This window comes from Lissotriton vulgaris, chromosome 2_1 (genome assembly GCF_964263255.1).
Source record: "Lissotriton vulgaris chromosome 2_1, aLisVul1.2, whole genome shotgun sequence".
Lineage (NCBI taxonomy): Eukaryota > Metazoa > Chordata > Amphibia > Caudata > Salamandridae > Lissotriton > Lissotriton vulgaris.
This window is the reverse complement of record NC_141687.1, coordinates 460,437,593-460,461,197: the sequence shown is the minus strand read 5'-3', so window position 1 is coordinate 460,461,197 and position 23,605 is coordinate 460,437,593. Positions and strand designations below refer to the sequence as shown.

Below are 23,605 nucleotides of genomic sequence, written 5' to 3'. Positions count from 1 at the left end.
CTCAGACTCCCGTTACACTGCCGATTAGCTTCCCGGTAGCTGCCCGGTTAGCTGCCCAGTTCGCGTACCAAGACGCGTCTCTACGGCGAAAAAATCGGATTTTTTTGTTTGTTTTTTTTTGGCCCAACGTGGCTTTATAATATCCCCCTCATAAATCCTAGGGGGTCAGAAGGGGTCTACCTTGCCCTCTTTCCTTCATTTCCCCCTTTGTTTTGGCCTCCTCTTGTCTCTCGATCCTACCGAGAGACAAGATGGCGGCCGCTCCGGACTGTTTACAATATTGACAGCCAATCAGCTACTCCTCAGACTCCCGTTACACTGCCGGTTAGCTTCCCGGTTAGCTGCCCGGTTAGCTGCCCGGTTCACGTACCAAGACGCGTCTCTACGGCGAAAAAATCGGATTTTTTTTATTTTTTTTTTGGGTTACACTGACGGTTAGCTTCCCGGTTAGCTGCCCGGTTAGCTGCCCGGTTCGCGAACCAAGACGCGTCTCTACGGCGAAAAAATCGGATTTTTTTTTTTTTTTTTTGGGTTACACTGACAGTTAGCTTCCCGGTTAGCTGCCCGGTTAGCTGCCCGGTTCGCGAACCAAGACGCGTCTCTACGGCGAAAAAATCGGATTTTTTCTTTTTTTTTTTTGGGCCCGGCGTGGCTCTATAATATCCCCCTCATCAATCCTAGGGGGTCAGAAGGGGTCTACCTTGCCCCCTTTCCTTCATTTCCCCCTTTGTTTTGGCCTCCTCTTGTCTCTCGATCCTACCGAGAGACAAGATGGCGGCCGCACCGGACTGTTTAGAATGTTGACAGACACCGGAGAGCCAATCAGCTTCGCTTCGCAAAGTTCCGATACGCGAAAAGTTCGCGAACCGGAGCGCTGCCCGGAGCGCTGTTACAGATATATATCTTGATTTAAACGTTAATTTCTCAAAATCCACTGAAGCACATATATTGAGACCTAGCAAAGGCACATCGGGCTAACAGTCCCTACAATTTTGCCAAGTTTCGTGGAAATCCATTCAGCCGTTCGGGCTAAAAGTGAGTCCAACCGCCCTATGGAAATTAACATGGGAAAAACGCGTTTTGGGACCCCCCTTTTTTCTCGGCCCCCCCTTGACGAACCCCCCCCAAATTTTCAGGAGCTGCTCAGAAACAAAATGTGCCATTTTCCTGAAAATTTCAGCCGATTCCGTCCACAAACGCCAAAGTTATTAGACATAGAATTTTCAAAAGTCCCATAGGAAAAAAATCCTAACTATATATACCTACTGGCTATCGCCAGTAGGTAATATATATATATATATATATATATATATATATATATATATATATATATATATATATATATATATATATATATATATATATATATATATATATCCATATCCATATCCATATCCATATCCTACTGGCGATAGCCAGTAGGTATATATAGTTAGGATTTTTTCTCTATGGAACTTTTGAAAATTCTATGTCTAATAACTTTGGCGTTTGTGGAAGGAATCGGCTGAAATTTTCAGGAAAATGGCACATTTTGTTTCTGAGCAGCCCCTGAAAATTTGGGGGGGGTTCCGTCAAGGGGGGGGCCGAGAAAAAAGGGGGGGTCCCAAAACACGTTTTTCCCATTCATTTTTCCATAGGGCGTTTGGCCTCACTTTTAGCTCGAACGGCTGAATGGATTTGCACGAAACTTGGCAACATTGTAGGGACTGTTAGCCCGATGTGCCTTTGCTGGGTCTCAATATATGTGCTCCAGTGGATTTTGAGAAATTAACGTTTAAAAAAACAGATATATCTGTGACAGCGTACCGGATAGCGCACCAGTTCGCGTACTTTTCGCGTAACGGAGCTTTGCGAAGCGAAGCTGATTGGCTCTCCGGTGTATGTCAACATTCTAAACAGTCCGGAGCGGCCGCCATCTTGTCTCTCGGTAGGATCGAGAGACAAGAGGAGGCTAAAACGAAGGGGGAAATGAAGGAAAGGGGGCAAGGTAGACCCCTTCTGACCCCCTAGGATTGATGAGGGGGATATTAAAGTGCCCCGCGGGGCCCAAAAAAAAAAAAATCAGTTTTTTTGTCGTAGAGGCGCAAATCGGTACGTGAACCGGGCAGCTAACCGGCAGCGTAACGGGAGTCTGAGGAGAAGCTGATTGGCTGTCAACATTGTAAACAGTCCGGAGTGGCCGCCATCTTGTCTCTCGGTAGGATCGAGAGACAAGAGGTGGTGAAAAACGAAGGGGGAAATGAAGGAAAGGGGGCAAGGTAGACCCCTCCTGACCCCCTAGGATTGATGAGGGGGATATTAAAGTGCCCCGCGGGGCAAAAGAAAAAAAATTGTGATTTTTCGCGGTAGAGGCGCTTCCCGGTACGCCAACCGGGCAGCTAACCGGCAGTGTAACGGGAGTCCGACATCTTGTGTTTTTAGAGCGTCCTGTTTGCGTACCGGGTAGCGTTCCGGTAAGCGTAACAAGGGGAAAACCAAGAGAAACAGTAAAATAAAATTTAAAGGAATAGATTTCCACCAAACTTGGCAAAATTGTAGAGACTGTTTGTTTGATGTACCTTTGCAAGGCCTCAAGATATGTGAACGTGTGGATTTTGTCTAATTAAGGTTTAAAAAAATATATATATATCTGTAAGCGTGCTCTGGCGCGCTTACGTTACGGGTTTTGTTTGCGCTGCAGAGACGATACGTCACGTTTATGCGACGTGTCATGAGGCGTCTCACGTGGCTACGTGATACGTCACGTAATAAAGAATATATTTTACAGCTATAGATATTAGCTTTTAAAAAACCAATGAAATTCACTGAAAAAAACATAGGTTATAGACCATAAATAGTTAGGAATTTGCATTTACAAAACCTTGAAAATTCACTGAAAAAACCATTGGTTATAGACCATATATAGTTAGGGATTAGCATTTACAAAACCTTAATTTACTCGCACAAAACCATAGAAATTCGCATATATAGTTAGTTGCAATAACTATATATCGCGCACCGGCAATCCACTGCTGATGATGTCACATATTACATCATTCATGACATGGTCAGTGGCATCACTGATGACATCACTGATGACATCTCAAATGACATCACTGATGACATCACTGATGACAACATCCAGTGACTGTATGTTTCTGTAAAGTTAAAATATGTCTTACATATTGAAGAATGAGTGGATGTATAAGTGCAAAAGTGCATGTGGAAACAAGTAGCCCTTGGTTCAGAGTTGTGCCTTTTTGGTAAATGGTGTAAAGCCGTTCTGTAGTTGCTGAGAAAATCAAAAGTTAAATCATATATAAATCTAGGGCCGCGGATCCTCCAGAGCACGAGCTTTATGCTAATTGGCTGTCAACACTTCAAACCAGGAAGTTTTGGCAGCCATCTTGTGCCTCAGTAGAACCTATAATATAAGCTAAATGTCCAGTTAGGAATCATTAACGGTATCTACTTCGCAATTATCTGTGTCATATATATATGATCACTCAATTAGACATAGCAACCAGAGGGCTTCAAAAGAAACAAACGGAATTAGTATCAAAAATATATTATATTTATTTTTTGATTTTCAATGTATGAATAGCTTGTTTTCTTGATAGTAAAGATCTGGCAACAAAAAACCACCAAAACATATGGTGCAAATCATATGGTAGTACACAAACACCTTCAGCATATAATGTGGAAACAATAAAGGAACCACATGCAAATCAATGCATATGCAGTCAAATTCACAAGTTATATTTGAAATTAGTTGCGGGGGGCTCTCAGGCACCTCCAGCCCGGGGACCGCCAACCCCCGGGGCTCTGTAGATTGTGGGAGGGGTGCTGCGTAGCCCCCCTCCAGGAGCCTGCGATGGCCCTGGGGACTCCCACCCCCCAGGGCCGGCTTCTGCAGTGTCCCGGGGTGCTCACCCCCAGGACACTGTAGTTTGCTATGGCAGGGCGGGAACCACGCGGCTCCCGCCCTGCCATAGCAAACTTGGTTTGAATTTTGAAACCTGCTTTCTTTTTAAAAATTCAAACCAAATTGCTTTTCCACACGGGGAGCTGCATCTTAGCAGCTCCCCATGTGGAAAAGCAATGCCAGCTCCCGGAGGACGCAGGGAGCCGGCGGGACCGTGGGGGGATTGGGAACCGGATTGGGGACCCCCCTACGGTCCCTCAGGATTGAGGAGCAATTTATTACCCAATTTAAACGCAACTTAAACCGCGCCAGAGGGTGTGTTTGCACACATGTCACCTCGGGCCATGCCTCCTTCCTTCACCACTGTGCAAACGAGCCCCATGGCGCCTTTTTAAGTTGGGGGATTAACTCTCTTTCAATACTGAAGGCCAACTACATACATACACCATCTGTTCCTCTCGCGAGACTCAAGACTGGAATTTATAGAGAGCAATGTGTATTCTTGTTTTAATTAAAGTGTAATGACTTATGAAAAGTGTGTCAGACTTGCTAAGTTTTATCATCTACATAAATAAAACCTAATCAGTTACCAAGGTTGTCATCAACTTGTCAGAAGCCCATGCACTTCTGATTCCCTGTGGGATGTCCCCCTGACATCATCTCGGAAAAAGATCCGACTAACTTCCAGTCGGCAGTCCCGACCGCCTCATTATGATGCGACCACACATGGTGCAGTTGCACTCTGACATTTCCCAATGGGAGCATGTATTACCGATGTAAACCGGCCGTAGTACATCCTCCCATAGGGAAATGTGAGGTGGTGTTAATCCCTGCAACCTGAGCCAGGCACCTCAGGGTGCAAGCCATGGGGTGCAGGGATTAACGGGGGGGCACCATAGGTGCCCCCTCGGCCACCAACCGGAGGCCGCAAAGGAAAGGGGCCCTGCAAACATGCTTTCCGACACTGTTTCCATGTTGGAAATGCCAGCATGTAAACCTTGACGGAAACCATACATCGTAATCCGGAAGCCAACAGGAATGATCGTCCAGTTTCAATTCCGACTGGCTGAATCAAATTCAGCTGGTCGGAATTGAGCCCGGCGATGTCAGTCGTAAGTCCTCTTACCTAAGATCGGAGGCCTTATGACCAACGTTGGAATAGGCCCCATTATGTGACGTGAGTTTATAATTGTGTTACCAAAGCTATTGCAACTAAAACTCTGAGGACTCGGGAATGCGCTGTGTTGTTGGTTCTTTAGCTTTATTTTAGATGGAAAAAGGAGTGGTGTTTTTTTCTAACCCTGTCTGCTAGTTCGCCGAGCGAACCTTTTTTACAGGTTTGCTTGCTATAGAATTGTGCTTCAAAAGCCTTTCAATATCTGTTTTCATTCTCTTACATTTTGTATAGATGTACCTATTGTCATTGGTTTCGTTCTTTGGATAGCCCTGTGCCCCATTAAGCATCTTGTAATGAAAACAAAAAAATAGCTGTATGGAGGTAAAGTATGAACATACCAACACTGTTCCATTTATGTTTTGTAGATACGAGCCGAGAATGAAAGTCATCATCCTAGGTGCCGGCTACGGCACAAGACTTCTGAAAGATCTGAAAAATGGCGGTGATGAATTCAGGCATTTGTTTGGGATCCCCAAACCCCTGCTGCCGATTGGACACCTTCCTCTTATTTCACACTGGATGGCTGCCTTTGAAACAAGCAGCTTTTGCGACATTTACCTAGTTGTGGGTTTCTCTATTCTAATTTTTTCCTTTTATCTCTTGGTTAATGAAGTGTTGCTGTGTTGTTGTCTAGTGTTTGGGGTGCTGTTTTTTCCGGATTGGCACAACGTATTGTTGATTAAACACTTAAATTGTGGAATCCTACTATTGGGGTTCATAAGAAAGGCATTCATTTATCAACACCTTAAATTAGTAACAATTATACAAAACACGAATATAGCTGAATTTAGGTATAGCCAGCAACTGACAAAGGCTTAGTCTAACTTAAAAATCACCAGCCGGTTGGGCAATAGGAAACTCTGATAGATATTTACATTAACACTACAAGGGATGACTGCCAAGGCGTACACACAGTTCTAGGCAGATTTATGCCAGAGGACACCATCTTAATCAAACAGTACTTAAAAGTAGGAATACAAAGTTACCAGTGAGAGCAAAATCTGCAGCTTAGTTTACAAAGAGCTTGGATTTTCAATTGTAATTAGCAGCAATGTTAATAACAAATATTAATGCTTAGAAGTCGCTGGAGAAATACTGTATATCTAGTGCCAACGTGTAATCGGCCTTCCAATAAAAAAGCAAGCATCCTATTATTACTCTAAAAATATATGTAAATATTTTACCATACAAGTTATTAAATTGACTTAAGCTGTTGCTCTGGTGGAGTACAGCCTGCCATGTTTAGGGATCTCTGCCCATCAGGTGGAATTCTTTATGCCTTCAGCAGGATCGCTGCCACGGCGGCTTTGTGTGGGTGCATTGAGCATGGCGACAAGAGTATGTTATTGAAAAGCCAAATATGAATGGGTTGATGTGCTGGCAGTTTTTTCCCAGGGTGGGTGGAGGGGTTCAATAAGCCTTTTTCCTGTTGGGACAGCTTGGTCTTTTCTGGCAGCCCAGAACAAGAAAAAAATACTTTGGAACGTTCACCCCTATTAACACCAACTATCTGATGCCCATTTTCCGACAGTCCAGTGTCCGGTGGTCAAAGGTTTCTTCCTCCAGAACCAGCATAGGCTCTGCTGTCAGAACCATGACAACTACCCCCCACTACCCCACCCCATTTTAAGAGAGCGCAGGAACCTCAAGTTTAGCTGACAGGTTACCATACCACATTTTTTTGTGGTTTACCATGTCTACCAAACTTTAAATACCCGCCATTCTGTTGTTCACCTGGGACGAGTATAATGTGACTTTCCCAGGAAAGGTTTATTGTATTGCATCAGTCTAGGTCTTGAGATAGGCAAAACAGATGTTTGGTCTATTACATAGAGGACATGACTTCTGTAATTGACCTATTAATTCTGTCAAGGTAAACAGTCTATCTTGCACACTTTGGCAGAAAAATTTGTGTATGTGAAATGTTGTATGCCTTTGTGACCTCTTTAAAAGGCCATACTTAAAAGTTTACAAATGTCTTCCCATATTAGAAAAGTCATGGTCAAAGATGCTACCCAAAATCTTTATATTCTTCCAATAACGAACAACCCTAAATTACCCAGCAGTGTTTCGGATATTCTCCCAAAACATCAGCAGCAACCAAAAGTGCAATGCATAATCCCCAAGGAGAATTCAACAGATATGATGAATTAGAAGATAAACTTAAAAATACTTCTTTTACAAAATGTGGTGTTAAAACAATTATCAGATCATAGGGGTCTATTAGGATTGCGGGCGGACTCTAGTCCGCCCACCACCCTAGTGGTGCTGGGACTGGCCGCCAGTGATGTGGCGGTCACGCACTGCCAATTAGGATACGACCGCCACCCCGGCGGTAGCATTCCTCTTATATTGCATTGTGGCGGGCGGTGCTGTAAGCAGCACCCGCCACAATGCAATATATGCATGTAGTGCATTGGCATGCACAACATGACAGGCACCGCGAGGTGCCTGCCACCTTGTGCATGCCAATGTTGGGGGGTACCATGGGTACCCCCAAGTGCAGCCCCACCTCCTTGGGGCCCCCAAAGGAAACACTGCATGCCTTTCCATAGCAGAGTCTCCGCCATGGAAAGACATTACACCGCCACCATCTTAATATGGATGGCAGTGCCTGCAAGGCACCGCCACCATATTGCAGGCCTGTTCCGCCCGGTAGGCAATCATGACGATTGCCTACCGGCGGAAAAGCAGCCATGCTATTGTGGCGGGGGATAAAAGGCCGTCTGATGGGGTGTTTTGGCGGGCGGATCGCCACCGCCAGTAGGGCGCTGGCGATCCACTTGCCATCCTAAAAGACCCCTTAGTGACTTCACTTTACATGGATGCCTATTTTCCACTGTAGAACTGGAATGTATACTCAAGAGTGAAATTGCTCCTGTAAATTGGGAGATGCGTCTAGAATTTGACAGCATTGCATGATAGCTACTAATTACTTCAACAGCATACCTTAACCATTACCTACATTCCCCAAGCATGATGTCTTTTGATGGAGAGCTTGACAACACGTGATATCCATTAGTTCCTCACCTACAGTAATTAGGTGAGTATTGAAAAGGCTTCATATCGAAACTTCTCACTGGTGGTGAATATCTTTTAACCGCTAACTCTTGCACTATGGGTGCCCTACATATTTAGTTGGTCTCTTGAGATTTATCGATTGTTGTGTAGCATAGTTACACTTGTACTTGGCATGTACCAACTAAACACTTACCCGCATGTCTTTTGCGGTGCACTTAAAATGCTAACATCTATATTAAAGGTGCCTTGGGGAAACATGGGTTCTTTCTGCATTTTCTATATAGTTTATGATTAACACAATTGTTAGATTTAAAATTGACATATTTTTGTGGTAGTTACGTAATCATGATTAACGAAAGCGAACCGTAATAAGACCTACATGTGTATACTGTATGCAGTGTGTTCACACAGTACACACATTTTCTTTTTGACTTACATTTGCACTGTGGGGACATATCCAAGAAATAGTCTGAGGAGTGGTGAAGGAAAGCAAATGCAAATTGGTTGTTCATCCTCAAAGTAGTAACTTTTTGGGTATTCACAAAGTTTTGCAACTACACCTGGTACAATTATTCATGACACCGCATACAGCAGATGCATGTTGTTTTTACAGACTGGGACAGTGCACCAATTTTAGCAGGGAGAGTGTTTTAAGGGATGTCATTTTTATTTTTAATAATTAGTAGAAGGGAATCTGTAAAAGCTTACGTTTGTTTTCTAAACCCAGCCGTGCCTACTGTTCTGATTGTGCACACTGCAATCCTAGGGTTGGGAAAATAGGTACATGTTTGCAATGTCCGTGAGTCCCATAAGTAAGGCACATGCATCACTGTTGTAGGTGGTTTGCTGAGGAATCTGTGTGAATAACTTCAAAGTGATTACCTTGTACATTGTGTAATTATATAATTTCGATGTGTAAATCCTATTCTTCATGATTCGACACCTTATCCCCCCTGCCTGTTGGTTGATGTACTGCATCTGTCCTGTTCTGGAGTTTACGTTCAGGATGAGTCAAGGAGTTTTTTTTTAATAGTGAATGCATGCATGCATTTATGAATATATGTCCAAGATATGATAACACTATTTTTCCATTTCTCTTTACTTAGACCAATCACCAGTATTATCCGAAGTTTGAAGAGTGGGCCCAGCAGTACAAGGCAGTCAAAATTGTAGATGATGGTACTCAAAAGAATGAGGTTGGTATTGATGAATGATTGATCTCAAATAGCATGGTTTTCACTCAGTATTGTAATTGGGTGTCATGATATACAAAACTCTTTATCCTTTTTATAGATTGTCTTGTAAGAACCATGATGATGTAGCTAGCGGTTCGCCCTCATACATTTAAAAAAAAAATATCTTTCTTTTAATCCAAAGTCCAGATAACACTTCCCATGTACAACCAGAAAGATCAGCAGTGGGCAGCGCCTACAGCAGTGGCATGAGACAGTTGAAAGCAATTATAGTAGAGCTGTCCAGTGTAGTAGGCATGCCATTCATACTTCTTTTTCCATTTTGTACCGGAGGCGACCCTTCCTCAATACAGTTCGAGCGGTGTTAAACCTGTATTAGCTTCATGTTTCCTCAGCTTCTGTTTCTCATTCAACCTGGGATTATTTCACAGCGTTCTTGTCATTTCATTTGCAACATTATTCTATCACATTAGTCAATGTGATGTTCTTGTTATTTATCTCGCTCACTTTTTGAGTGGTTTGGGTACCTCTGGGAGGTTTGTTTGGGGGGTCCGAAAGGTTTTGTGTCATTGCAGGCCAGGTTGGCAAGCAACAAACCTGTGCTCCAAACTTGTAACCAACCTTGCCATGTTTGGCCAAATCCCATTTTCTTCAGGCCCTCCAGCACGTACTCTTAACCAAATGTGTTGAACGCTCTGTTTTTATGTAGCGCTGCTAACATATACTACTCCTCCGTGGCTGCCATAAAATGCATCATAAATGTGAGCCTTCTCAGATTTTCAGTGCTACTGTGGTATGAAGATGCACTGACCAGTGTGCACAATATTCTTGTATACCCTGGAGAGTCAGTTTGCCAGTGCCTAGCTCAATATTTTGATGTCCGAGTTAATCACGTACAGAGGGTGATACAATACTCAATCTGATAACTCTATCTGATTTTGGCATTGTTGTGATTACTACTTCCCTCATGGACATTTCTATTATTTCTTCCTGCTGTGCTTTTAAGAAGCATTACTACCGTTTTTAGGTCAACGCTTAGGAATTTATGTTAGAAATTTTCTGGGAAGCAATTGCTGTACATCATTTCCCCTTTTTTCATGTCCTGCTTCAGATACAAATTCCTCTGTAGGTTCACTGACAAAATATGGACTCCCAAAATTTCCCAATACGAAAATATTGTGACCAAAATATTCATGTCAAAAATATTGTCCACCTATACTTATAATGCTAAGTACAAAAAATTGCGGAAAACATTGGTTATTAATACAGTTGTATTAAATATCATTTTTAAAATATATTTTACATAATAAATATTGAATATATTAAATAGTAGCATTAATTAAATAGAAAAACAAGACTTAGTATATATCTTAACAAATATAACAAATAAACTTAACACACACACAAATATACCATAAACATGAAGGGGTTTATTATGATGTCGGTCGGGGACACCGTCCCGGCCGTAAAGTGGTTGTAATAGAGCCTCCTGTAGAGGAATGGGGGTGTGTGTAAAACCCTGCACTCTGGGGCCTGCCACACAGTGCAGGAATTTACAGGGGGGCACCCGAGGCACCCCCTTGGCCACCAACCATAGCCGCAAAGGCAAGGGCCCCTGCTAGGGTCCCCAAAGTCGTTTTCTGTCAGCCTTTCCGTGTCGGAAACGCCGGCACAGAAAGGCTTTGGGAAACAGACATCTTAATCCTGACGTGGGTAACACTGTCTATACGGGATTACGGTGCGGGTCCTACTGGTGGGAAGACTCCGAGAGCCAGTCGGAACCACATCAAAATTGACTGGCTGGTTTACGCTCCGACCACCAACATCGTAATTCAGCATGTGGACCACAAAGCGACCATGTCGGTCGGAAGGACTCCGACTGTGGTCAGAAAGCTTCCTACCAGCAGTCAGATGCTTTCTGACTGACATAATCGGCCCCGAAATCTTTAAAAACCAAACCATTCTAATTAAATAAAAAAATTACAACTTAACATTCTTTAAATTTAGTAGCAATTATTTTACACATTAAAAATATTTATCATTAAAATTATTATAATTTTAAATAAACTAAAACATAATAATATAAATTATAACAATATGAAGTAAATTATAAAATATAACACATAAACTATTCCCACTTTAATTTATACAAAACTACATAACTTACAAATTTACAAATCTCTTCCAACAACAGTAGTAAGAGCGTTGGATTACGGATAGGACATATTTACTATACCCATTCCAGCCTGTACAACAGTAGGGAAACATTGGAGTGCGGAGGGGTAAAATGTACTATTCCCACTCCAATGAGTGTAACCGTAGGAAAAGTGTTGGATTGCGGAGGGGGCACATTTACTATTCCCAGTCCAATCACTACAACAGTAGGGAAAGTGTTGGATAGCTAAGGGGTAACATTTACTATTCACGCTCCAGGCAGTACAAAAGTAGGGAAAATGTTGGATTGCGTAGGGGTAACATTTACTATTCCCACTCTAATAAGTGCAACAGTAGGGAAAGTGCTGTATAGCAAAGGGGTAACATTTACAATCCCCACTTGTCAGTACAATAGTAGGGAAAGTGTTAGATTGTGGCGGGGTAAGCTTTACTATTCCCACTTCAATAAATGCAAGAGTAGTGAAAGTGTTGGATAGCAGAGGGGTAAAATGTACTATTCCCACTCCAGTCAGTTCAGCATTAAAAACAGACAAAATATCTTAAACAAAATAATTTTTTTTACAACAAAGTAAATAAAAAAAATATACATTTGTTGAAAAATAAAATACAAATAGATTTAATATTACAAAATGTAAAAAATGATAACATATTACAATGTTAAATACATATCACAAATAGCTACAAATATTATTCTAAATAAAATACAAAAATCATTTTCATACAAATAAATATTTTTATTTAGAAATTAACAAAACCATTATTTATTACATAAATGTCATGTAGGTAGTTCCCATCCTATTACACCACAAACTCACAACCTGCACCTAAAACTTAACCTGTAAAAAAGAAAATATTTACACTATTAATATAAATATTTAGCAAACTAATTATCATTAATTAAATATTAATTATTAATTAATTATAATCAATGTACTTCCCACAAAATACACTCAGCAAAATGTAACAAAAATTATTTACAGATTTAACATAATTAGTTATTACATTAAATAATTATTAATTGCTTTACATTTATTTACTTCCTACACCATACCCCTACAAAACTCACAACCCACATCTAAAATCTAAAAAAGATAAATGTAATTGCACAATTAACATAATTATTAAACAAAATATTAATTTATTAAAATGAATTAACTTCCCACCCTTTACCCCAATAAATCACATAATGCGCACCTAAAATGAAACGTGAAGAAAATTACACAAAAAATTCATTTTCAATTGAATAACTAAGTCTTTAATTAGAAATTAATTGAAATTAATTTACTCCCACCATTTACCTCTATAAACCCTACGACCCGCATGTTAAAAACACAATAACTAAACTATTAACACAATTAATTATTAACAAATAATTAATAATTATTTGAAAATAAATTACTTCCCCACCCTTTACCCGTATAAACCACACAGCCCGCACCAAAAAACAAATTACCCAATAAACACAATTATCAATTAATTATTATTACTAAACTATTATTAATTTATTACAAATAAATTACTTCCCAGCCTTTACCCTTATAAACCTGCACCCAAAAAAATTACCCAATTAACCTAATCAATTATCAATAATTAACCAATCGGAGGAGCTTCGCGCGTAACCAAGATGGCCGCGTGAGCACAGGGCTCCCGAGACCCTCGTAACCTCCCGCATATATCCTGTTGTTTATCCTGTCTCCTATTGACGTCTTCGTAAAGACGAACCACGGGAGAGGCAAGAACTGCAATCAGAATCCAGATCGGACCCCGGGAACCGGAGTTATGGCGCGTGGAAGATTGCGGCCTCCACCTCCATGATGCCTGGCTGTGGAGTTGGCGTGGTGCCCGAGGTGCAATTGAACAACATCGGCCTGAGGTGGCGGGGACTACCGGTCCGGTTCACTTTCACTTTCGGTTTTGCCTACTAGAGAGATCCGGGACTGGGAGCGCCTCCCTCTCGCCGAGGGCAACTGTCTGGCTTGGCACTCGAGTGTGTATATTTCATTGATTGACCTGTTCTGGAAAGACGCTTGAGCCGTGTTCTCCGGCTGACTCTGGACTTCCGCTCGAGGGACCTTTGAGGCCTCCATGTTTCCACTCAGTGTGACTATTCCAAGTCGACCAACATCGATTGCTGCTGGGCATAGCCTACCACTCTTCAGCTACCTTGTTTGCGCTTTGTCCTCCAACCCCCGTTTGGGACCATACCTACTACTTCCCGCAATGGCGCTGAAACCGGAGGGGGACAAGCAGAAGTCTAAGACCCCTCGGCGGGGTGGCTATACCCAAACTAACATCATGGATCGCTGTGCCCAGGCTAAGGGTCGCCCAGTGGACCGGGTAGGTCGCTGGAGGAAACGAGAGATCCACTGACTTCAGCAGCCAAGCCGACCCTACAAGATGTTATGGCCGCTATCGATGGGATCAAATCGTCCCTTGGGAAACAAATGGAGACTCTCGCCACCAAAACTCGATACGGTGGCGATTGATGTGAACCTGATCCGCACGGACCTAACGAAAACCAATGAAAAAGTTAAATCGTTAGACATTAAGACTTTCAGTCTGACGGACGACGTTGTTGAGCTACAGATGGAGGTTCGCAACTTAAGGGCCTCCAATGACCTTTTTACGCGTCGTCTGGAGGATTTTGAAGGAAGGGCTAGGCGGAACAATGTCCGTATCATTGGAGTTCCGGAGAAGGTGGAGGATCCGGCAGCTGACCTCTTTGTTGAGGACATCATCGTTAGCCACCTTGCACCCAAGGGACTGAGTACATTTTTTTCTGTGGAACGGGCTCACAGGATTCCGGGTGGTAAAGCTAAGGTGGGTGCCCCACCGCGGCCTATGATAGCACAGATTTTTAACTTCCGTGATAGAGACGTTATCCTGCAGGCCTTGCGGGCGGGTGGTCCCGTAAAGTTTGAGAATTCTACCATCAGCTTTTATCCGGACTTTACCCAAACGGTCCAGAAACAGAGACTTGGTTTCTTGGGGTAAAAAAGAGGCTCCATGAAATGGGCCTCAAGTACGCCATGCTTTTTCCGGCCAAGTTACGAATTGAACACGCAGAGCGGACCTATTTTTTCGATAGACCGGAAGTGGTGGCCGACTGGCTGGATACTCTGCCGACCCATTGTCCACAGGATGAAGAGGCTGGCGGTGCGGAGGGCCGATCGATGGAACAGGAATAAGCGCTTTCTTTGTCTGGTTCCTGGGGTCTTTAAGGGGCTTCGAACTGTGGTGCACTAATTATGTCGTATGATTCAGTGTGACATTTGGGGGGGGGTTGCAGGGCTATTGGCGGGTCTTTTTCCTCTGCTCGACTTTCAGTAGCTTAGTTTAAATGTGGGGGCGACAGGCACACTGCAAGTTGGGGTGACTTTCTAGTCTTACGCAGGGGTGCAGGGTGGTGGGTTTTGTAACGGGTTATTGGTGGGGGGGAGGGGGGATTTGTTAGTATTCAAGTTCATATTTCTCTGCCAGGCACAGTATTGCAAGACTTTCTGATTGAAGTGCTGGTTTCTTCTCGGGGTTGGATCTTCTTTCTTTTATGGGATGGGGGTAGGGGGTTGAGGCTTATGAGCTGGAATGTGAATGGGTTGGGGGATAGGATAAAACGTGGCGTAGTGCTGCAGCTATTAAAACGTCACTCCCAAGATGTGGTCCTTCTTCAGGACACTCACTTGATAGGGAATACATGTTATGCTATGAATAGGAAGGGGTATCGCTTGGTTGCCTATGCGGGGTTCTCCTCTGGTTCCCTGGGGGTGGGTATCCTTATTAAGAACTCTCTCCCACTAGAAGTTGATGCAACAGTCCTTGATGATAGAGGGCGCTATGTCGCTCTTACAGGTCGATGGGAGGGCAGGACCCTTTCCCTGGTCTCCCTCTATGTCCCCCCTGGCATGAAGTCAACTACCTTTGCGGACTTGGGACGGGTTATCCTCGCTCTCCCCGGGGGGTCATTGCTACTGGGTGGTGATTTCAATGCGGTTGTATTCGGTGTTTCTAATAGACACCCACCTAGGGACCTCAAGGGGGCACAGAACTGGCTTCATGACTTCATTGACACTCTAGGCCTGGTGGATTGCTGGAGACTATTGCACCCCGCTCAGCGGCAATACACGTTCCATTCTGGCGCTCATGGTAGCCTCTCGAGGATCGATTACGTTTTGGTACCTGCTGCACAGGCGCCCTCTGTCACTGAGGTTAAACATATGGCTCGGGGAATCTCTGAACACTCTCCTCTATGGCTTCGGATTGAATTGTCTTCGGGAACCGAGGGGCGGGTAGCCCCGATCAACCCTTGGTATCTCCGAAACCCTAAAACTCGTAATAATTTGATAAAGTCACTTGATCAATATTTTCTAGAGAAGGAGGACTCTGTTTCGTCCGCAGTGTCGCTTTGGGAGGCTTTTAAAACAGTCCTTAGGGGCCAAGCCCTGTCGCTGATTGCGGGCGTTAAGAAACGGAGAGATGAGGATGTAGTGAAGGTCGAGACTGAGCTAGCAGACCTGGAGCTAGACCTAGAACAGGAGATTACCCGCGCTAAGATGCATGTATTGCGATTAAAACAGTTGGAATACAGGGCGTTGGTTACGGACGCGGCTAGGGCCATGAGTCGAGAGCAACAGGGACGTCTATATGATGTGGGAGATTGTAACAGGCGCAGGAGTGATGGGCAGGAGGCGTGTCTTTGTTTTAGATGGCTTTAATGTGGAAAACAGGTAATCTGTACAAGTCTTTCTGGTAGGGACAGTTCGACGGGGTGAGCGGCTTCGAAAGGTTTGTCTGCTTCGGGGTTTGTCCTTCTCGCTTCTCCATGGTCTTTCTGGGTTCCGTCGGGTCGAGGCTCCATTGATGTCCGTCTTGCCTCTCGATAGAAACAAACACAGTAAGTCGTTAGGAAGGTGCTCTATAAGTACAAGTGCTCAGGGAAAAAGGAGTGAGGAAGCACAAGCCCGTGTCACACTCTCTAGATGTCCGGCCGGTGAAAGGGGGGTGGGGGGGGGCGGTGCTCAGGGAAAGGGATACCGGGATAAGGGAATACCCAGGACTAATCGGTAGCAGCGCCCTTCCTTCCAACCCAGCCCCTGATCTTGCTCCGTACTGGGCTAGCCACACACCTCCCCCGGGTGTGTGGCTGGGCGGCTCGTGGGGACGTTGGCCTCCTGGCTTCACCTCCGTCTCAGGCGCCGCTTCTCCACTGCTCTCCGCTTCCTCCGTTCGTCTCCTCGTCTCCTCTGCACTCCTCCGATCTCTCCGCTCCTCTTCCTTCTCCTTCCACACGTCTCCACTCCGGGTGAGCAAGCACACAGGCTTCCCTGCGACTTCCGCATTTGACGTTCCAGAGTGCACATGTAGATCCGCCCACTCTTCAGCCGACTGGAAATTAAAGGGCCAGTGCATTTCCATCTCCTCGTCCCGTGAGCCCATTCCGAACTCGATATCAGGTAAGTCGTTCTGTGAAGGGCAAGAAAGAAGGGGGGTATGTTTTGAGAGTCCCTGAAGGGTCGCCAAATCCTGGTCCGCAGGGGCAATCCGGTCCACCCCTTACAGAGAAAAAGCAGGTAAACTGATAGCATGGTTGGATAAGAGGGACAGCGCTAGTCGTGTGGTGCCTGAGATTGAGATGGCGAGTGGTGCTCGGGTCACTGACCCTGTGGGGATTGTTGCGTGCTTTGCGGATCATTTTCAGATGGTGTACTCCTCCGTGTCAGACAGGCCGGAGGGGGACTCCCACTTATTATTGCGGGACATTGCTCTGCCGAGTCTTTCAGATGCAGATAGAGAGCAAATGGATGGTGCAATACCTGCTGATGAGGTAGCTCTCGCAATCCGCTCCCTGCGGTCTGGTAAAGCAGTGGGTCCTAACGGTCTGCCGATAGAGTTATGCAAGTTGCGGCCTGACAAGATAGCTCCCTATTTGAGAGATATGTTTCTAGAGTCTCGTGAGTGTGGTTCTCTCCCTCGTGATCAGCGACTCACGACGATTGTTGTTATACATAAGTAGGGGAAAACGAGGGATAAGTGTGCGTCGTACCGACCGATATCTCTTTTGAATGCCGAGCCTAAGATTCTTACAAAAGTTTTGGCTAATCGATTGATCCCTGTTATTAGCGATCTGATCCATCCGGATCAATCCGGTTTTATTCCCCATAGAAACACTGCGCTGAATCTTAGGCGTCTGCACGGAGCTCTCGCGAGGGTAGCGACGCTACGTGAGCCGACCATTTTGGCGTAGTTGGATGCCACGATGGCTTTTGATACTGTTGAATTGCCATATCTGTGGGCTGTGTTGGCTTAATTTGGGTTTGGTTCCGGTTTTATTGGCTGGGTGCGGCTCCTTTACGAGGACCCCCTTGCGCAAATTGTGGTGAATGGTCGCGTCTCAGTTCCGTTTGGTCTCGGGCGAGGTACTCGTCAGGGGTGTCCCCTATCACCGCTCCTGTTTGCCCTAGCCCTTGAGCCCCTCGCTGCATGGATCCGCTGGGAGCCCTCGATGAGGGGTATTCGGTGGTCCTCGGAGTATGAAGATCGCATCTCGCTTTACGCGGATGACATTTTGCTATATCTGACCTCGCCCAGGAAATCGTTGATAGTTTTATGCGATGCCCTGACCTCTTTTGGTATAAACTCGGTCCTACTTCCATGTAACTGCCCCATCCAAGTGACACAACGGGATTTAAATATCTCGGTATTTGTGTCTCTATGGACCGTGTAACTCGTTATGAGCAGAATCTTCTCCCACCTCTGACCAGATTGAAGCAGGACGTCGCGGGTTGGCGTAAGCTTCCGCCGCTTGGACGCGCGGCCCTCTTTAAGATGATGTCTCTGCCTCGTTTTCTTTATGCCCTCCAAAACACTCTTGATATAGTCCCTGTTAGTTATTTTCGTACAGTTGAAGGTCTTCAAAGGAAACTGATATGGGACGGTAGAACTCGCATTGCCCTTGCCAAACTAACGCTCCCGTGGTACGACAGGGGTATTGCTCTCCCTGACATCAAACAATATTATTGGGCGTCTCAATTGGGGGCCATTAATCATGGTATGTATGGTCCTGAATTGAACCCTGCTTTCGCTATGGATAGAGTGCTGCTGCCTGGGGTAACTACTATAGGGCGCTGTACTCGAAATCAGTGGTCAAGTCTTTGTCTGGGCCTACGAGGACCGCAGTTCGTATATGGCAAGATGCAACTAATTCGATGGGATGGAAGGACCGCTTAACTTTAGCGACCCCACTTTTCGACTCTGATAGACTTGGTAAACTGTGGAAGACTATGGGGTTTGATAAGTGGGACCTCATTGGTATTAGCAAGGTGGGAGACCTCTGGGTTAAGGGACAAGTGAAATCGTTTGAGACTTCAAGGACGGAGTTTGAATTAGGGGACACAGAGTACTTCCGCTATGTCCAAGTTCGCCATGCCTTGATGTCAGTCTTTCCGGTAGGGGAGGTAGTCCCGGAGTCGTCCCGCTTGAAGATAGATTGTTGGACGGTCATGTTCCAGACAGTACTATTTCCCTTGTCTATAAAAAAGTTGATCAATGATAGGTCGGACCTCCTGCTGCCCTTATGTGATCTCTGGGTCCGTGACGGCCTTCAATTGGATGACGAGGACTGGCAATCGGCCATCTCCTCTCCCAAGGAGGTCGCGATTCCAGCGAGACTTCCACTGGTCCAGCTTAAGATTCTTCACAGAGTGTACGTCACAGGCCCTCATCTGGTTCGGATGGGCTTTTCCGAGGAGGGTCTGTGTAAGCGGGGATGTGGGCAGGTGGGGACATTTCTTCATATTATTTGGGAATGTCATGAAGTCGCGGCTTTTTGGAGCGGGGTGTACGATGTAATGAAAGAGGTGACGGGTATTGCTCTCTTACCGGAGGCCAGGCGCTGCTTGTTAAATGTCTGGGAACCTACAGATTATAACGTGGCTCAGACCCAGTGGGCAACCCTGGGGGCCATGATTACTAAACGGGATATTGCACTGTTGTGGGGGTCCCAGAGGCCTCCTACAGTTGAAGTATGGAAGGAAAACATGGACTGGTGTATGTTTAGGGAAAAAACGGTGTATCTAGCCCGGGCCGCCCCCGGAAATGGCATAGAGTGTGGGGGCAATGGAACAGGTATCGTGGAGACATATGTACACCGCCTGCTGTGGATAACATCGATATCCCACTCTCCCCCTGACCCACATTGTTTGCACTATTGTCTGTTTATTGCTTCGCCCCCTGTCCCCCTCCCTTCCTCCAATTGATTATTGATTATTTGATGTACTGTTTATCCATCCTTGTTTGAACAAAGCACGCTGTATATTATGTTCTTGCCTTGCTTGTTATATTCAATAAAAATAAATATAAAAAAATGTATTAACCAATTATTAATTACAAATACATTACTTCCCACCCTTCACCCCAATAAACTTCACAACCCGCACATACAATTTACTCCAAAAAATGTAAAGCATAATTAATACAATTCAATAACAATTAAATAAATATTTATAAATACAAAGTAATCATTAATTCTTTATAGTTAAATTACTTCCCACCGTGTACCCCTGTAATCACACATCGGAACTAAAAAACACAAAATGTACTTTAATAACTACTAAAAATGTAACATATATTAAAATAACATATACAAGCATTATATAACAAAATTACTGAATATATATTTAAAATGTTTGCTAAAATACATAATAAAAAATATATTTCAAACTACTATTTTTTTGCAAACAATATTAATGACCAATTACTTACCTTAAAATCGTTATTCAAGACATCGATATTCTTGCTGACAATATTTCCATATCACAATATTTTAGACTCTATATTTTGGTGTGAGGGTATATATTTCTGAATACCTATTGATCAGCATTCTTTCTAATTTGGTCAGTTACGTTCCCGAAAGTAGCAGTAAATGCTCCAATTGAAGCCGCATGCTGTATAACTTGGACTTTAATTTCCCTCTCAGTATACTTTCACGGGTTACCATTCTGCTGCTGTAGTGGTTGCTGTGTCCCAGTTTTTGTCAAAGAATTGCTTAATTGTATGCTTTATCTTGCCCAAAAAAGGCATTACCCTGCAGCGTCTCAAGTTTTAATCTGCATGTGGTTATCTGTACTCTGTACCATCCATTCTTATTCATAATCTTCAGTGGAAAATGAACTAACCAAAATTGGGAGGTGTTGGGTGTTGCGCAGAAAATACCCTATCTTTTGGGTGCGACCCTCTCCAAGCATCTACCAAATACAGTCTTATCATTACCTCTCTTGATTACTTTGTTATACTTTCCCATGTTAAGGGGTGCCTAACCAGTTCACCACCTAGCAAGCTATTCATGCCCCCATCCCATAGGACTGGGCATCGATAATGGCAAGACCACCTCTTGTAGGTCCGAAAATAAGCTTATATCATTTGTTTTCATTGCATAGATGTTTGTTGACATATTTTCTCCTATCTAACAAATCATATGCTATAGCATTTCTCCGTACTCGGCGGCCTTTGTGCATTTTTGTTGAAAGGATATCCCAGGCATCACCCCTAACGCATACGTGGAGTAGGTGGGCGAGTACATTTGGTCTCTTCGTATTTTATTCAATTTGCATTCTTTATCCTCATTGAAATGTGCCTCCAATACCAGATCAATATTCACCCTCATTGCCTCAGGTAAGTCAGCACTGACTTTTTGTATGATTATTCAGACCTCTACCATTCCATGTCATAATTATAGCAATTTCTCCAATCTTGTTTGCCTAGCCATCCCCATTTTAATAACTTCCCCATTCAGCCAGCCTCCCACCACTCCCACGCCATCTTAGATCATAACATATCACAGTACCATGCTCAACGCCGCCAATGCCGCACCCATGAGAGTAACTGCTGTCAAACAACATTGACGGTTCACCCAAAAAACAAAATACAGGAAAATAATTGTTCAGGCCTTGATTGGATCACGACTGGACTACGCACACGCCCTTTTTTTGGGTCTACCGAAGTATCTTCTGACCCGTTTGCAAGTAGTACAGAACTCGGCAGCCCGAGCCATCTATGGACTCCCGAGAAGAGCAGGTGCCACTGTATTACTTAACACCTTGCATTGGCTACCCACTCCTAAGAGGATCCTCTTCAAAAGCCTGACACTGGCTTTCAAAGCTCTACATGGCGTAGGCCCCAAGTATATTGGGAAACGCCTTTCTTTTTACCAACCCAGCAGTGCCCTGAGGTCAACTTGTCTGACCAAAATGACGGTTCCTGCCATTAGGCATGCTAGAATGGGAGGCCGGTCGTTCCGCTACCTGGCCCCGCGGGCTTGGAACGAACTACCACTGTCCCTGAGACAGGCTACCAGCCCTCTTGTTTTTAGGAAGGGCTTGAAAACGTGGCTTTTTACTAAATAGTTTTTCTTTGTTTTTTTCCCTCTTTTAGTCTCCTTTTCAGCCGTTATGTTGCCCTTCTACCTGCAGATATTCTTCGCCAAAGCGCTGGGATGCTCCTTGGAGTAGCCGAGCGCTATAGAAGAAATAATTAACATAACATAACATAACCTACTCTCCACCTGTTCGGTGTCCCGAAAAGCTAGTCCTTCTCTTTGTCACCCCTGTCACCAAATCCAGCTCCCCTTTCCGATGGAACTCTGCACTTACTACCTAGAACATGCAACTCTGTGATACCCAGTTTTATGCTCTACAGTTAAAAAATCTAGTAGTGCTTAGAAGGTTCCCAGCAGACTGCACTGAGCCAATACTCATTCCACCCTCCATCTGCACCCTGCCGACAGGCACAACCTCCCGCCTGATCTTCTTTCCTGGCTTATTTCCCATTTCACATTGCTACCTAGCTTTTCCTTTTGCACTGGCAGCTTTTGCCTTGTGCTCTGTCCTTTACACATCTCCCGAACCGTGCCTCATCCTTTGTGTTACATGCATGTTGGTTTCTGCAGTTGTCTCCATCTGTTCTTCTTATTGTCTTCACTATGCATCCATTCATTCAGCTCATATCAGTCACCTCTGCAAAAGCCTGCCCTGTGTTATCATTTTCTTCTTTCTCATTGCTTTCTTCCTCCTCCTTTGCCCCTGCACCCCAGTCTGCTAATCTGTGTATCTTAGTCTAGTCGTGCATATCCTGCCATTCCCAAATCTCGCTCTGCTCCATGAATGCTTTTCCCTCCTGTATGATTCGGCGTTTAGCAACATATGTCAGCTTATTGTAGTGACTGCCATTTCAGTGTGCTGTGCGCTGTTGGTTTGGAATGAACCCCAACATTCCACGCCGACATTTTGTTCATCTCGCCTTTACTCTTGTTGTTATCATACACATGTGTGTAGACGTGTGGCTACCATTTAGTTCAGGCCATGAAGTGTCTGTGATCTGTAGGGATCGTTTTCTAAGTAACATGTATGTGGCTTCATTATGAATTTGAAAGTTTTACTGATCAGTTCCTTAGAGACCAACTGGTTACCAGGTGCTATCGTAGGAGCATACAAGCGATACTGCAAACTTGTAAGACCCCGTCTCTTGAAGAAGCCATGAAGATAGCCCACAACATACATGACTAAAAAGTCAGATAAAGAACTTAATAGAAGACTTTAACATAATGTGTATATGCTGTAACGTTGGCAAACAATTCCAAAGGAAAGAAAAATGCCATGTGAATAACACATTTGGTGTTAGAGGACATTAATCCTATTTTTCTTTTACTGTTAATACCTATATTGATCGATTCAGGGTAAAATATTAGCATTATTACAGTTTGAGAAAAATAAGCTACAAAAAGTGTTGTGTGCTCTAGATATTACTGCTTAAGGTTACAATGGTACCGGAATTGATCTACATTGCATTGATGAAATTCAAGAGACAATGGAAAGGGGCGACCACTCGGTCCCCCCGAACATATGGCTGGTTTCCCTGATCCCCCCGGGAAACCATTTTGGGCGGGGGGCGTGGCTCGGCTGGTATGCCCGAAGCGGCGTAGCCGGGGCGCGCCTTTTCCCGCCCAAGAGGGGTTGTCCTAGACACCTACACCGAAGACCACGCCCAGTAGGCGTACCGGAGGAGGGTACACGCCCTCCCGCAGAAGGATAAATAGAACGGGAATCCGAAGAAGCGTCCTCTTGTTCCTGTGCTCTGAAGGCTGCA

General features: G+C 44.3%; 1 protein-coding gene across 2 annotated transcripts in view; it reads left to right on the top strand.

Moving 5' to 3' along the window:
* Positions 1 to 23,605, top strand: part of LOC147730603 (uncharacterized) — a 235,450-nt gene that overhangs the window by 112,304 nt on the left and 99,541 nt on the right. For both annotated transcript variants that reach the window (XR_015308388.1, XM_086955360.1), the window contains exons 2-3: positions 5,447 to 5,645; positions 9,209 to 9,298. Coding sequence is in view for 1 of the 2 variants with exons in the window: in XM_086955360.1 (XP_086811486.1) it covers positions 5,460 to 5,645; positions 9,209 to 9,298 (276 nt within the window). In the remaining variant the exon portion in view is untranslated. The remainder of the gene's footprint in view (positions 1 to 5,446; positions 5,646 to 9,208; positions 9,299 to 23,605) is intronic.